Source organism: Protomyctophum bolini (genome assembly GCF_963924005.1).
Source record: "Protomyctophum bolini genome assembly, chromosome: 15".
In the NCBI taxonomy this organism is placed as follows: domain Eukaryota; kingdom Metazoa; phylum Chordata; class Actinopteri; order Myctophiformes; family Myctophidae; genus Protomyctophum; species Protomyctophum bolini.
In genome coordinates, this window is record NC_137876.1 from 9762248 (window position 1) to 9778876 (window position 16629).

Consider the following 16629-nt stretch of genomic DNA (forward strand, 5'->3'; position numbering starts at 1 on the left):
TGGTGTGGATTTAACAAGTCCAATAAAGTTGTGAATGAAAAACAAAATTAGTTCCGTCTTTAATAGATGTTTCATAAAACGCAAACCATTGCGTTTACAACTAAGTTAATTATCAAAGGAAGGTTCAGGCAGACTTTATGCTGTATTTTTTGTATCATTGTATACAATACTCCAGTAAATTACTATCAATTGTTTTACAATCATGCCCCCTACCGGACACGTTTGGTAACGTCCTGACACACGTGAACCCAGAGGATGGCTGCTTCCATTGGTTGTAGTTTATCACGTGTTAATTCTGAAGATGGCGTCTCCAAATGGGGGTAAATTCTAATTCCTTACTCTGCTATGCCGTGTATAATTTCGCATTTTAACATCATTTCGGGCACAAAAACGTTAACGACTCTCATTAATTCCTCACCCGAACAAGTCAAGACGACAGAACACACATGTTAGTGCTGTATTAATATTGTTTAGGGATGTTTTTCGGAATGTTCGCGTTGGCTAGAGCCCCACATTAGCTACAGTGTTTTGTTTATCCACTACTAGTACACTGGGAAGCAACACCACAGGACACACACTGATCCACTAGAACAGTGAAACAAACTGATGTTATTGTTGTTTTTATTTATAGTATTGCAAAGGTTAAAGGGTTACAACTTAAATATAGATTGTTTTTACACACTTTATTAACAACTGGCCCGCATAGTCGCATACTGTTACTGTATTGCGAAATGTTTTTTTTTCTTCCGTAGTTGACGCTGTGCATAGTGACGACGTAATGGCGACAGCGTACGCATTGGCAACATATGTTTCATTTGTTGTTTCTGCAGTAGAAATGTAATACAACCTTTGGCAATTAAATATTAAATTAATATGACATTATTAAGAAAATACTACCTACACCTACAATCTGCTTAGATTGCGCTCATGCACTGTTGTGTTGCTGTTGTATTATGAGTTGACCTAATATTATTACCAAGATCAAAATAAATGCAAAATCATATATTTATTTGAATATTGATATACAATATTGATTACACAATAATTTCATTTTACACTTTTACAGTATATCTATATAATTTTATTATTATATCAATACATTATTCACATCTATCTGATTAGAAAAGCAACTGAAATATATGGCAAATTGTGCTAGATAATGCTCTACTCTACTCTGATAGTTGTTCCAAGGCTAAAGGCTAAATTATTAGTCATACGTTGGAGTTCAATAGTGTTTAATATGATCACTGTCACAGTGTTTCATTCCAGCTGAGATTAGCCATGTATAATGGTACATTATTAAATTACTGTAATGTGTTTTTAGATGTAAGCATCTATCTACCACTTTGCAAACTGACACTAAATAAAACTACAATTAACTTGTATAAACCCATCAAGACCTGAGCCCAATTCTACAAATGTCTTCTAAATCCTAACAGTTTTCTGACAAACCAATATGTTGCTATGATCAGTGGTTTGTTCATGTCAAGGACCCACAACATTATATGTATTTTGTCTGTGGACGCCCCTCAAAACATTTTGTCCCAGGGACCCCAGAAGCAAAGATACATATAAATTCAAAGATTTGCACAAATTTATTTATTTTCTCCAAGTTATGATATTTGGAAAATATTGGACGTTCACAACATTTTGTGTGTGCGCTAGGTGATGACTTTGAGTCTTCTCTGCTGAGCTTTGAGAAGCTAGATCGAGCATCACCTGATCTATGGCCAGAACAATGTAAGTTTGATCCTCTATCTTCTTTTCCCATCCATGTTGAGCGATTGGTCCATTTCAATGTGTTTGATCCATCTTAATCCTGTGTTCTCTCACACAGTGCCTGGAGTTGCAGAATTCGCTGCATCTTGTAAAAATGTAAGTTTATTATAATGTAAATAACTCTTGAGTTAGGACCATGTTTAACTAATATATTGTATTATTTTATAAATGAATGCTTTGTTGTAATATTATCCAAGATGTGATTGTGGAGACAATTTAGGTTACTATTATATCTCAAAATAAAAGTCTCCCTGTCTGCATTGTCACATTTACACATTTTCTTCTTTTTTAACATCCCAGCCAATCAGTAGTTCTCCCCCTAAGTGGATGGCAGAGCTGGAGAGTGAGGACATTGAAATGCTCAAAGGTAAAACACCTGTTTGATCACAGCCTATTTTATATTATTATATTTTCCCCATAGAGATTTCCAAAAAAAAAATCAATTATTTTAAGCCTAGAAGCAAGCCATCCAGGACCTGGTGAATCATAACCATAAAAAATTAGAAAGAGGCAAACATTTTGGAATAATAGCTGATCTACAAGATGTGAGGCGTTGTGAGCAGCTATATTCACAATATTTATCTGTGGAGGCTAAACTAAATTAAATACCTCGGCTCATACAATCCAAGTGCTTAACAGGGTGGGGTACCGAGTTAAAAATGTGGGGCGTCACAAACTGAAATGGTTGAGAATCACTGAAGTAGGACATCAGGGTCTACATTTCTAAATGGACTTGATGTGCTGCTATTAGATGTGCTAGTTATATGGTTATATTATAACGTACTCTACAATACAGAATGGATAAATTAGCATTTCTTTATTAAAATGTGTCCCACATTGTAGCTTTAATAGTAGTTTAGATTAATTGAATAATAATCTATAACCTATGTAAAAGAAAAAACATTCCCTGACGTGCACAATGAAGCGGATAAACAAGTAGCATTGCAGTATAATGCACGCGCCTCGTGCACGCACATTTTGCAGCAGAAAAGTGGCTTTTACTTTCCCTTTCCACACGCATGAGCAAACTGACACAGGCAATTAACCAGGATAAGGCGCCGATACTGTGATACAGCATATTTATTAGGCCTAGTAACAGAAATCTAAATTATTATTTTCTCCCTCCTGTCCGAGGGGGGGCTGTGCCTGGGGGGAGGGGGTGCGCCAGCACCCCTACTTCCCTTAGCCATGACCGCAGCACTGATTAACTACACCTGGCCTACAGGGCACCGCTCCATCGATTCGTCTATACCTTGAAGTAGCCATTGTGTTAGCCATTGTGTTATGGCATCTAGTCATGTTGTATGTTATATTATTTCATGTTGGAATCTTCAGTGATTATGTTCTGGCCTGTCCTCCTACAGAGCTGGGCAGTCTGACTACAGCCAACCTGATGGAGAAGGTCAAAGGACTCCAGAACCTGGCCTACCAGCTTGGACTAGAGGAGTGTAAGAATTTTAATAACATACATTACTAGGCTCAGTGTGCGCTACCTATAAAGTTGTGATTAGGTGCTGTATGTAAAGGCACTGTGTCAGCAGAATTATTCTCTGTTCTCTGAGTCGAGGTGTCACAGCTAGCATTCCTAAGCCTAATTTATACATTGTTGTACGACTGTACAGCACCATTGTGCAATGAAGTATAAATTGATCAATTTAGTGTCTGGCTATGTTAGTATTGCACTTCACCACTAGATGGTGCTGCTTGTCTTAACAAGCTTATTTCTCTATAGACATGTATGAGTTTTCACTGTAACTAATTTCCACTTGAACACCATGTACAGTAGTTCCAAATATGGCTTTGTGTTTATTTGTCCGAAGACAGATTGGGATCTTATTTTCCAAACTAACTGTGCACACTGCATTGCTGTGAAACAACATTAATTAGACGGATAAAATGGAAACCTTATAGATATTCGACCGTCTGGTTAAAATAGAAAATAGGACCAGAAGGAGGAGGATAAAATAAGTATTCATGCATTTTGATGGATGCAAAATCTAGTTTTTTTAATCTGTTTCCTAGTGCCTCAATTGTCATAATCCTTGTGGAGTATGGATTAGAGAGTTATGGATAAGTGCTCATATTTTCCTAAGAGAAAAATGGGTACTTAGTCTGCCAATGAAAAAGCAAGAGCAACAATGCCGAATATAGATCCCTCTTTGCTGGGATTACGTGTACTATAATAATAATGCTACGTGACACTGACGCATTCACTTAACCCATTCTGACCGGGCACCCATTTTGGTGTTTAGCATCATGTTATGCTTTACCTATTGAAAAATAGCAGATCTACAAGCTCATATCGCGCCACCGAGTGGCGCGATACGAGCTTGTAGGTCTGCTATTTTTGAAAAATCGAAGAACGACTGACATTTTTTTTTTATCTGATCTCAGGTCAGAATGGGTTCATCAGACCAGTGTGTGTCCCGTGGAAACCTCGTATGAATCTGATCTCAGGTCAGAATGGGTTAAAATGTACAGTATGGACGTCGGCACTGTCATACAGCCCACTGAACGTACTGTAGGTGCTTCCTTGCATTTGCCCCTGACTCGTTCTACAATTAATTTCAATCAAATGCATTTGTATTTTACACAAATCAGAAGTTCATTTATTTATTTAGCAGGTAATAATACTCAGTAGTTACGCAGTTCACCTCAAAAAATGACTGCATTAGACACCGCATGGAAACTTGAATTCATGGATTTGTGTTAGTTTTTAGTTTTTGACGCATTCTGAGCTGGTGCCCCTCAAAAAATAGAATTACTGGTATGGAGAGGTGGAGAGGCCTTTACCGTGTACATTGCTTTAAAAAAAATCTGTAAACACCAGATGATTAAAGTAGACTCCTCCAGGAGCAGATTACTTCAACTGTAATTTGTCAATGGCGGATGAAAATTGGGGGATGCATATATAAACCTTTTAATTATTTAAGCAAAGCAGCTGATTGTAGGTGAGGGAGGTATGTGTTTGCTGCAGTGGCCTGTTGCAAGAAATACTCGACTAACTTAGTAACACAGGACTTATGAATACCCACATGAGGGTAATTGCTTATAATTTACAATTAAACAAACTGATCAGATTTCATCTCATTCAGGATGGCAATATCTTGGGAGTGATCACTCCCAAAAAGTGCTAATGTTTTACCTAAATGTAAACCATCTTATTTTCCTCTTATCAAGAGATTTCTTTTTTATTTCTTCCCAAGAAATATACAAAAAGCATAGCAAGAAAATAAATGTTCAATTCTAGGCCTATTATGCAAGCTGCTATTTATTCTTCAATCTGGGTTTATCGGTGGAAACATACTTGGTTTAAAGGAAGCATCTTTTGCATCCATAGTGTGCATTTAGTTATTTTCCGAGCCTATACTGGCAACAATGTCGTTTGGTTGAGAAAGTGTCTTATCTCCCCTGCCCTCCCTAAACCCCTGAGATGTGTGTAATCTGGCTGGTATAACCCCTTTTGGACGGGAACCCCTTTTGGTGTTAGCATTATGTCATGCTTTAGCTATTGAAAAATATAGCAGATCTACAAGCTCATAGCGCGCCACCGAGTGGCGCTACGAGCTTGCCTGCTATTTTTTTTTAAATCTAAGAACGACTGACATAGAAACATATTTCCATGTCAGGATGTAGAAGACATTTTTAGAATCTGATCTCAGGTCAGAATGGTATAAAGATGTTAGCTGTCATGCAGTGAAGACCGCAGGCTTTGCAACCATGTCATGCGCCTCGGCACGCCGGGACACAATGACGGTTATTATTGGTCTCGGAGCAGCACCGTAATGGGTGCCTGTTTAATGCGCTCCGGTTTAATTTTCTCCTTTTCCCGGCTGTCAGGGGAAGTCTTGTAAATCTCAGCTACTTTTTCATCATGTTTGTGCGCTCTTCAGTGGCCATAAACGAGCTGCCGCAGAGGCCCAGCGTAGTGCCGGGCAGGGGGGGAACAGGATTTACTGCCCCCTACCCACCCCCCAACATGTGGGCCATTAAATAGGGGGCTGGTGGAATGGGCACAGTAACAATCAAGCAGCGAAAACTCACCCACCCCACCGCCACTGTCGGGGGGGGGGGGGGGGGAAAGAAAGGGGACCTGGAGCAGTCATAACTAAAGGACACTCACTCTCATCTCGTACCTTCTGGAGATTGCTGATGCTTCGTGGACATAGTGAATGTGGAGGAAAAGGCTATAGAGGAAATCTAAGCATTTGGAGCATTGACCCATGTCAGGTTCCGATGGCGGCATGTGTTTATGTTGGTGGGTGTGTATAGAGAACGTGGCACACCCTCATCCCCCTTGGGAGCCCCCCCCCCCCCCCATCCCAATCACGGCTGTGTAACGCCAGTCCGGACTGGTCCCAGCGGGGTTTGACGCGTGCCTCTTCCTGCAGGCCCCAGCTGCTGCTCCGCCCCATGATGAATGCCCCTGTCGTGGGCCACTGAGCGCAGGCGTCAGACCCCCCCTGGAGTCACTGGGGAATGCTGAGGACGCTGATAAGTGCTGTTATTGGAGGTAATTGAAAGCTGAGTGTTCCTGTGGGATCAGCTGGGAACCCTCAGGCTGGAAACACTGCTGGTAGAGAGTTAGTGGTGGTGCTCTATCATACCTGTGGGTTCAAGGCAACTGGTCCCTGTAACAGTAAAGTATTAACCTGCAGCTTACAGATTCCCTCTGAACTAAAAGAAGGAGCTATGTCAATTAGCAATGGCTTTCCTCTCCAGACGGTAGCGATTACTTTTCAATACATGACAAACTTTGCTAATGTGTCCCCAATCTTGCTTCAGTTACACTTACAGCTTAGTGAGTGACATAACGTCCAGAGTGTGTTTTTGTGCTCCAGGGAGTTCAAGAAAGAACCGCAAACACAACTCTGGCTAGATTCTGGCCCACCTGTTGTCTTTTCCCTGGTGCCCCAGCTATGCCCGTCTACTACCATAATGCCACCTAGCCAACCCCTGGCGTGATTGGCCACGTGAAGGTGAGGCTGAAGGTCGCCCTGCCTCTGACATCGCCGAAAGAAGGCTGGTGTTCACTGCCTCCTCCTTCTCCCAGTCACCCTCAGGATCAATCTCCTGCCTATTAAGAGCGCTGTGCTACTGAATATGATTGCATTCACCGGGCTCCACTGTGCTAATGTACCTCCATCAATCCATCAGGGCGGGCTGACCGCGGGGCGGGCGGTTATGAAGTGCCTGTGCTGACAGCCGCTGAATGAGGAACAGGGGACGCCCCACCCCAACCCCCTCTCCTCTACTACTCTTCCTCCTCACCTCTTCTTCGCCACTGTCCTGCTCTCCTCACCTCTCCCTGGCTTCTTTATGGGCTCATAGTGGAGATGGATGGCAGTGTCATGGCGTTTCTCTGTGAAGGTGGCACCGGCTTCCTGCCATGCTAAGAAACTGAAACAGGAGAGAGTTGTTGGGAGTGTGTGTAAATCAGGATTCAGGTTTCAGAAGCAGCAGCAGTGAGCATAAAGCTTCTCGTGACTAGATGGGCGGTGACACCATCAATCGACACAGGCAGCGAGGCGAGCAGCCTTTGCAAATCACTCTAGAAATTTCAAGAACTTTGCGCCACCTGGGATGATCGGTTGTCTCTCTCTCTCTGCTTCATTCAGGTACCGCCTTGGAGATTAACGCCAGATTCTCTTTTTGAAATGGCCACCAACTTTTTTAACATTATCGCCCTGGCCTGTCACTGTCTGTAAATTCCACAGCGTACATTTTGCAACAGAATGAGACAGGCTTTCTCCCAGCAATGCAGCAGGTTGCAGCTGTAGCTGCTGTGGCCTGCATGTCAGCTATGGTGGAACAGAGAGGGACAGGCAGAGCTGCGCACACTGACATGCAACCCCGCTTCAGCTCGGCTCGCCTGCCGCCTCCCTGAGCAGATCGGAAATGACACCTCATTTCCATAAAGGCATTAGGAATTCATTGGATTTTCTTTCCCAGCTAATCATAGCACGGGTGTAAAACCTTTTAGGCTTTTTAATGAATGAATTTTGACTGATTGCCTATTAATAAGGACACCTCTTGAACAGGCGTAGGCTGGAGAAGGGGTAGGGATGGGCAGGTGTGTGTGTGTGTGTGCGCGTGTGTGTGTGTGTGTGTGTGTGTGTGTGTGTGTGTGTGTGTGTGTGTGTGTGTGTGTGTGTGTGTGTGTGCGCAAGCACCACATGCTTGTCTGTATGTCAGCCAGGCGAGAATGCATGGGGGGGGGGGGGTTCAGAGAAGAGGGGAGGGCCCTCTCGGTTGGGACATAAAGAGGAACCAGTGGCTCCCCTGGGAAATCACAGCCCGTGTCTGCATCTTAAATATCCCTGTGAAGTATCAATAAGTGGGTAATTGAATTTTGAACACAAACATGAGCGTCAGGTGTATGTGTAGCAAGGCGCTGGTGTCTGGGTGTGTGTGTGTGTGTGTGGGGGGGGTGTGTATGTGAGTGTTTCAAAACGTGCACGCGTGTGTTGAAACACTCACATACAACCCTGCCACCCTTGCTTGTGTGTGTGTGCGTGCATGCGTGCGTGCACGTGTGTCATCTCCTCTGTGCCTCCCTCCATTCCCCCGGGGGAGGAGGGTGGTGAGAATGGATGTTAAATCCATTAAATAAAGCTTACAGGCCGTAATAGCTGAGTGGCACTCGGAGATGGCTGGTGGGGGTCACATAAGTCCTCTTGACTCTTAATGAAAGTGAACCGGGGCAGTCAGGGCTCGGGTCCGGGACTCTAGTTAACCCGAGTGGTCATCTGTCTGCAGGGCTAACCATGGTCCCACCTGCTCACCAGGGGCATGCCATAGTGGAGCGAGGTGCGAGCGGAGGGCTCAGTGATGATTACTCTCATTTAATACACCAAGGAGCCTGGGGGGGGGGGGGGGGGGTGACAATGACACGCGGATCACTCACTGCAAATGAGGGGATAGTAAGATGTTACACTGAAGTGTTTCCTTTGCATCTCCATTGGCCTCCCTGGAATTGCGGAATGGAAATGACTTACCAACACAGAGCAGAAAGTGAAGGGCAAAAACATTTGAGTTACACGGTGGATTCACTGCAGAGGTTCCAGAGGTATAGACGTAAGCTCTTAGTCTAATTTAGGGGGAGAAAAGACAATATTTTAAAGGATGGGCCTGGGCCATATTTGGCTATTTGTAGATCTAGGTTAATCCCTCAGTGGAGCATTGTACCTGTACAGCAGTAATCAGAGCAACATCTCCATCCAGGGGATTACTGGTGTGATGTGAGAACTGGGATGGTCCAGGCATCAGAGTGCTCTGTTATCAACCCCCCATGCTGGCCATGCCACCCGCTGGTGCTCAGCCCGCCGTCTCAATGCCTTCCCTAAGCTCTGTTTATTTACATAATGCACTTATTTGTGGCCAAATCTGGATACATTCCAAAGGAATATGAATAGAATACAATCAAACGATGTGGATTATTATTATTTTGTTTGTTTGTTATTTAGTTATAACATTTGTTTTAGATTGTCTCATTTCTGTATTTGTGTTACGGTTTGTTTCTTTGTTTTATTCAAAACACACATTACCAGCATGTGATATAAATAGAATCTCTGACCATTTAGGGCTAAATGATAATTAGATAGTAACAAATCAACAGGGCAAGGAGATGGCCCTCAGAATCCATAAGGTATCATTTAGTATGGATGGCAGCTGGAACAAGTTGCTGATTAACTTAGTGCAAAATTAGTAATTGACCTTTCTAATCAACTAAACAAATCTCTAAGTCCCTCTAATCAGTATGGATGTCTCCTGGCCAGCGACAATATTTCTCCACATCTGTTGTGTGTGTGCTTTGTGGTTATTCGTGATCACTTTCTCCACATCCTAAAGAAACCATTATAAGAACAATTATACTCTTTTAAACGTCTAAGAAGCAATGTATCTTGCCATGAAATAGCACACCAAGGAGATAATAAATACAGATAATATACCACAGAAATTAAGTAAGTGTGTCTGCGCTTGCATTTGAAACTCCTCTGTATAGTTTTTTTCACTACAGGCTACAATTTCTGACAAGCCACCCTGTGCTCATACAGTAGGTGAGGTGATTTGACTGACAACTCCTAGCTCCTTACTCAATGTGCATTACTGGGTTTTTGCCAGGTGCTTGAAAAGAAAAGCACCTGGGCTACATTTGCACCAACTACTACTGAGGACCGTAAAGACGTCTTTAGTGGAAACTTTAGTCGTGACCTAGTCATAATAAAGCATCAACGTCATTTCCTTGGGCGATACTTCCGCAAAAATCCCGCAACTTCAGCTGATAGTCTTTTCAGCCTAGGTCTTGCTCAGGGTGGGTGGCCTGTAAATTCGGATGGACTTTGATTGGCTGTCAGTGTTTCCATTGTATCACTCTGAAAGTGATCCCAACAATATTCACCACTGTCATCATCGTTATAGTTGTCGTGGTGTGAACTCTACCATCGTCTTACTTTTTTTTAACGATATATTTATATACACATCCTAGGGAATCGACGCGTACAGAGGGTCCTCAATGATATCAGGCGAGATCCTTTTTTTATTTTTGACTGAGACTCTCAGGCACCCGTCGCTTCGCTCTACCTTCATATTATCTTACCGTTGGATTAGCTGTTGGCGCGGCAGAAAGAATGCCTCGTCTCTCCTAATCCAGGGCGCTCTCCGTGGTTTTGATCTGATGGATATACTATGCGCTTCATTTCTGACTTCAACATGCCGCTCATTCAAAGTCTGAATGCTTTGGAGCTTCTAGCCATATAATAGACTTGAGACCAAATAAAGCTATGCCACGTCTTTCTGGCACCCCAGAGCTCCTATTTTGAAGGCATCCCGGCACCGATTGTGTTAAGGACATGATGAAAACAGAGCTGGCCAAACGGCTGATTATTTTAACATCATATCATACTTGTGTTAAGGACATGATGAAAACAGAGCTGGCCAAACAGCTGATTATTTTAACAGCATATCATACTTGTGTTAAGGACATGATGAAAACAGAGCTGGCCAAACAGCTGATTATTTTAACAGCATATCATACTTGTGTTAAGGACATGATGAAAACAGAGCTGGCCAAACAGCTGATTATTTTAACAGCATATCATACTTTTAAGTTTCATAAGTGTGAAACAAACAAGTAAACAATGAGGGACTTTCCCCTTCCTAATGGCATTAACCTTCAACTGGTCTGGCCCAATGTTTTCCTTTTTTCCCCTCCCCCTTTTTTTAATAAGAGCAGAGCAACTTGTCATAAACCGGGCTCTGATTTGTGTTTGATAGGGTCTTTAATGTGATCATGTAAATGATATGAGTTGTCAGAGGGTCAGAACTTTAAAATCCTTAGTGTTAATGTAACTCTGAAGATTGTACAAATGCAACAAAGTTGACCATTTGGTTCCATTTTGTAGAGTAAAATTAACACTGTGGATTTTCCTGTGAGGAGGCTGAACTGAACTCTAATTAAAGCCATCCCTGATCGCTGTGGTTAAAGTAGGGCTTATCAAGTGATTTGAAGAGGAGAAAAGAGAAAGACTCCGAATGTTCACGTACCCGGAAAATAGACAATCTATAAAAGCCACAACCCTTTGCCATCCCTATGATTACCTAGGAAGATAACATCAGTGCACCCATAGTTATGGGGTCATCGAAAAGGAATTGCCTCACACTCTGCCTGCCTGTCTGTCCTGGGGCTCCCCCCGGTGATTTTGTTTGGGGTTATTTGAAGAGACAGCGTGCCGCAAGATGAATCCATCCCATTCCAATTAGCGTCATGTTTAAACAGATGATGGGCACCTCAAGGTCACGTGGCCCGACGCCCAGATGCGCCATTATCATTCCACGCTGGGGCAACTCATCTAAATTACATACCTACCGCCTCTGCTTTTTCATTAGCCGCCCTCCGCGGAGGAGGCGGGAGAACCGTCTCACCAGTTCAGCGCCACGCGGCAGCTCATCAGCACCAGTGTCAGGTTCAGCTTCGTCGCTGTGCACCCAGCAGCCCCTTCTTTAACTCTGGTGGGACAAAGCAGGCCAGTTAAGATACTGATCACATCCTCCAGTAGAGTGTTATGAAATTGGATGTCTTTCTGTGCAATAGCCATTGGATATTTGTCCTTGTTCTGCTCTGTATTTTTACAGGTTGCCAAACCTGTCAATGAACAGGCCGAGTACCCTTTCATCACTTTCAATACAAATTAGTGTCTAGTAGTCACTTTTAGATCATTGGCTGTCCTTTAAGCCAATGGAAAGAGACCTCTGAGACATTAATGGTCTCAGCTGTGATAAACAAAATAAGCTGCTTGAATGTGGAATGTTTGGAATGTTAAGGAAGCGTCATTACTACTATACTACTAGGAAGTAGTCAGGTGACCGCGGTGGCGCGGCATTCTCACATTCTAATACAACTAGAAAAGCCCATAAATTCTTTTGGCCGATTAAAGTATAGTTTTAGACCGTGACGTCACCAGAGACACCACCGAGCGCGCAGGTTTCGAACGTTGTGAAGTTCGCTTGAGCCGACTCAGCCACGTTCGAGTTGCAATCTGATAGGCACAGAATTGTAAATCCTCGTCCCCCAGAGTCCCACAAGGGGGGGCGTCACCATTTACTGGTACTGTGACACCGGCACCATTTTCATGCTTGCGAATGTGACACGTGCCTAAATGTGAAGAAGTTCCCTGTATGGGATGCTCGGTAAGACAATCGGAGGCATGCAGGGGCGGGTCTTTACCCAACCGTGTCGGTATCTTGAATCACGTGTTAAGGACATGTAACTCTCTCTCTCTCTCACACACACACACACACACACACGCACGGGCGTGCGCACGCACACACACACACACACACACACACACAATATGCCAACAGGTCAATATTCTTGAGTAGTTTTGTTGCTTGTCTCCGTTTCATGTTCTTTTCCATGTCCAAATGAACAGATGTTGGTGTAAATTACCTCCCTGTTTGACATTGCACAAATTAAAGATTTGCATTTCCAAACAAGTTCTGAAGTTCTTGTAGACTTGCAGTCTCAATGGATTTCTTGTAGAACTGAATTTGACTGATTTCAGACAGAGACTTTGAAAAGTTGTGAACTTTTAGTCCAATCATCACCAGCATAAGAGGCACTTCAAGTCATTAGTCTCTCAAATAAAATAGTTTCATTCCTTGATTATGTTTGGCTGAGCCACATTCAAAGCCGTACAGATACACGCGGACATAGACAGGAAGTGGAACGTCCAAAAAACGTCACATCCAGTTTTAGCATGGGGGAAAGAAAATGCTCTTCCCCATAGAGTTATAATAGTGTACGCTCCTTTGGATCACTGTCAGAGGGATTTGTGGGACGATATAAATATTGGTTCACATGGCACTCGTCTGTCATGGCGGAACTTCAACCTGTTTTAAGCACAATTTCTATTTACGTTAACGTCTACATAAATGTTCTGTTTTAAATATAAAGTACTCACACCAGTACCACGGAGGTTACAATTCTGCTCAGGTGGGTATATTAGCACCCCTATCTAGCGCCTTGTTGAACAAAAAGGGTTTGAATCTGATTGGTGGCCATTTAATCATAGAGTTATAATGTATCAGGTAATGCAGTACACCTACTGTACTGAGCTTGTAGATTTTTTGTTTATGCCCCCCCCAGAATATTGAAGCTGGGGTTCAAGTGGTTTATAATCAGTCAGATTATCCTCTTATATTTCATTGCATGCGACAAGTTGCACAAGCACCACCCAGATCTCCCTCTGTACACAAAACGTTGTGCAGACAGTGTGTAATCACCTGGTAGAGACACTCTAGTCTATAGTCTATTCTATAGATATGATCAATTACCGTAATATCAAAACCCAACAGCCATCAATAATGTTTAAAGAACACGTAGTGAATTCAAAGTAATTTAGAGAGAGTTTCAACAGGGAGCCATTATTGTTTGGCAATTAAAGTGCCGTCGACTCGCTATTTAACCCATTTTGACCTGAGATCAGATTCTAAAAATGTCTTCTACATCCTGACAGTTTTCTGAAAAAGCTGTTCCTATGTCAGTCGTTCTTCTATTTTTCAATAGCTAAAGCATAACGTAATGCTAAAACCAAAACGGGTAATACCATGCAGGATTTACACACTGCTTTAGCTCATATTGACATGTTTTAAACTGTATTTTCTGTAGGTTTGAAAACGAGGATAGGCTTGTGTTGTGTGTGTGTATAACTATAAACTCTCAACTTACAAACTAATGGTGTGGTAGCCTACTTGGAATTCACTAAAACGTGTTCTATAAACATCATTGATGAATTAATGGTATTTAAAAATATTTTTTAATTTTAATTTATTTTTAATTGATCTTATCTATGTAAATGTATTGTGTCTCTTACCACTTATCACTCATTGTGTGGTGTGGCCATTGTGTTGTTTATTAGTTTAGTTTATTACGGTGTTGGATCATGTCCAGCAGTCAAGGAAAACATTCCAATCGGACTCTAGCTTGTTTAATTTTCTAAAGTAGCGTTCCTTGTCGAGCGGCAACAAGTGCCTGTGATCTGGCAAGCCATACTTTTAAATTAGTAGTATTTCAAAGCATCTGCGTGTGAAAACCCAACACCACACCCCTCAGACCGTCGTGCTGATGACACAATGCGGTGTGTATGTATAAACACACCTGTGACCGCATGACATCAGATTACTGTGCCAAACAAATTGTTGTTGGTTTCTGGTTCCTTTTAGGTGGGAAATGGACCATGCAGTTGCTCGGTCTTGATGTATTTCACATTTACAACATATAGTTTTAGTTTGACTTTCTGAATTTTCCCTTCACTAAATCCCACCCCAAAAAGCGATTGTCCAATGCCAATCCAAATAGTTTAGCAACAGGTCAAGGTTTCTTTGCTGCTAACGTGCCTATTGGACAAGGATGGGTTGGGGAGGGACTTAGTGAAGGGCTAATTAGGATGTATACTATTTTCGAAGTATTAATCGCTGAATCCAAGTACCCCCTTTACAACAAGATTTTGATTAGAACATTCTGACATCAAAACTCCAATATGTTGAAACAAGAATGACTCAGTCATAACTACCAGGTGCAGCAACTCTCAGTTAGCTAGACTACGGTCGTTAGTAAATGTAGTCCAGGCGCTTTTCAAGCACCTGGCAAAAAGTATATTGTTTTCTATTCATTAACAGTTGTGCTAGTCAATTCTTACTTAATTTGTTTTAAAGCTTTACAGAGCAGTACGTTTTCTCTCAAGTACCCCCTGTAGCATTTCTCAAATGGGGGTACACATACCCCCATTTGAGAAACACTGCTTTAAATCACAGGCCATGGTTTACAATGATTTGATCTAATATTGATTTGGCAATATGATATCTTGTTCTCCAGCCAGGGAAATGACCAGGGGGAAATTCCTGAACATCTTGGAGAGGCCAAAGAAGTGATCATGGAACAGCCATGAAAACGTGGATCTCGTCCATGCTTTTATGAACACTTGGGACAACTTCCCGACCTCCATGACAGAAGTTCAAAGACTGCATTCAAGAGGTGAACGAGATCAAATATTGCTCACTCGCACAGCTGATTTCTTCACTGAAGAACCCAAGGGCTTCAAACACTTTTATTCTTACTTCTGTGTACACGTTGTTGCTCTCACCTTTAGAAGATAGTTGCTTTTACTATCTTTAATTTAAACTTTCACAGTAGATTGTAGATTTGCCTTGAAAGTACTGTAGGCCTATGTACCCTATTTATTGTAATTTCTATTTTAAACCTGATTTTTTGCAATTTGTGAGGTTATATAATAAAGTTTTAAAATGAAAGTGTTTCCCTGATGCTGAAAAGTGTTTAACACAAATGTTTGCAGTTCTCAGTGGAAACGGTTTTTTCAAGACCCTTCAGCTTTTTTATTTTAATAACTTCATGCTTCTCACTATTCCACCAAGTGCATCAACTCTCTGGCCCTGCACATGCCAGCAGCAGACACCGTCATCTAAGTATAAATCAGGCTTTTGTTCCTTTAATGAGGATTGGAAGTTGGGTCCCCAACACAAAACATTGAGTAAAAAATAATATTGCTCATTGTCATCCCCGTTAATGAGAGTTGACATAATTACTACGACCGTTTCTTTTCTAATTAGCACACTTCCAGCGTTGCCGCAGCTAGTGGCCGGTGCAAAAAAGGGAATCAGACAGGCATGCTGAATGGGAAACAAAAAGAAGTCCATTCGCTATAATTAGGTAAGACATGAATGCCTTGGACTGTTCTCAGCTGGAAATTAATCGCAGGGGTTCTGGTCGTTCAAACCCAACAAGTTACATTTCTACCCACAGTCCACTAATAAGCCTCTAATTGTCTGTGCGGTCACACAGACAGAGGCAGCCACTGCCTCCGTGGATGAATTCCCTGCCTCCACCACGGGCCCTCATTCAACGCACCAAATTATATGGATTATTATCTATTAATATAACCAGTTAAGCCCTATATACTTTGATGTATGCCAAATAGGGAACATAGCCAGCTAATAGTTCAGCTATTTTTGCTACTTTGGAAAATCATGACAAATTTGAAAATCTTTGAAGATTGTGAAACTTTCTTTTATTTTTCCAACATGACATGACCAAAATAGAGACACCATGATGAAAATAATTAACCTTTAAATCCCAGAATAAAGCAAGTATAAATCAGGTCAACATAAAATACCCTTGGTTCGTTGTGGACCGTTTTGTTCTCATTAAGTTTACTGTAAGAGCTGATGTTATGGTTCAAACCAGTTGATGACAGATCCACTGTTGAATACACGTGGATATCGACGTATGAACATTGATCAGTGTTCTGAGTGTTGACATGGTAAATGACCCGA

General features: G+C 42.1%; 1 protein-coding gene across 1 annotated transcript; it reads left to right on the forward strand.

Annotated features, from left to right (window-relative positions):
* The first annotated feature begins 285 nt into the window (after positions 1-285).
* Positions 286-15749, forward strand: lin52 (lin-52 DREAM MuvB core complex component). The gene is made up of 6 exons (XM_080783052.1): positions 286-320; positions 1666-1740; positions 1838-1875; positions 2080-2146; positions 3144-3227; positions 15155-15749. The coding sequence occupies exons 1-6, from the start codon at positions 302-304 to the stop codon at positions 15208-15210; spliced, it is 339 nt and encodes a 112-aa protein (XP_080639178.1). The 5' UTR covers positions 286-301; the 3' UTR covers positions 15211-15749.
* Positions 15750-16629: the final 880 nt, after the last annotated feature.

Coding starts and splice junctions, on each gene's coding strand:
- lin52 (XM_080783052.1), top strand. Junction 1,741..1,837: donor TGATCTATGGCCAGAACAAT/GTAAGTTTGATC, acceptor TCTCTCACACAG/TGCCTGGAGTTGCAGAATTC. Junction 1,876..2,079: donor TCGCTGCATCTTGTAAAAAT/GTAAGTTTATTA, acceptor TTAACATCCCAG/CCAATCAGTAGTTCTCCCCC.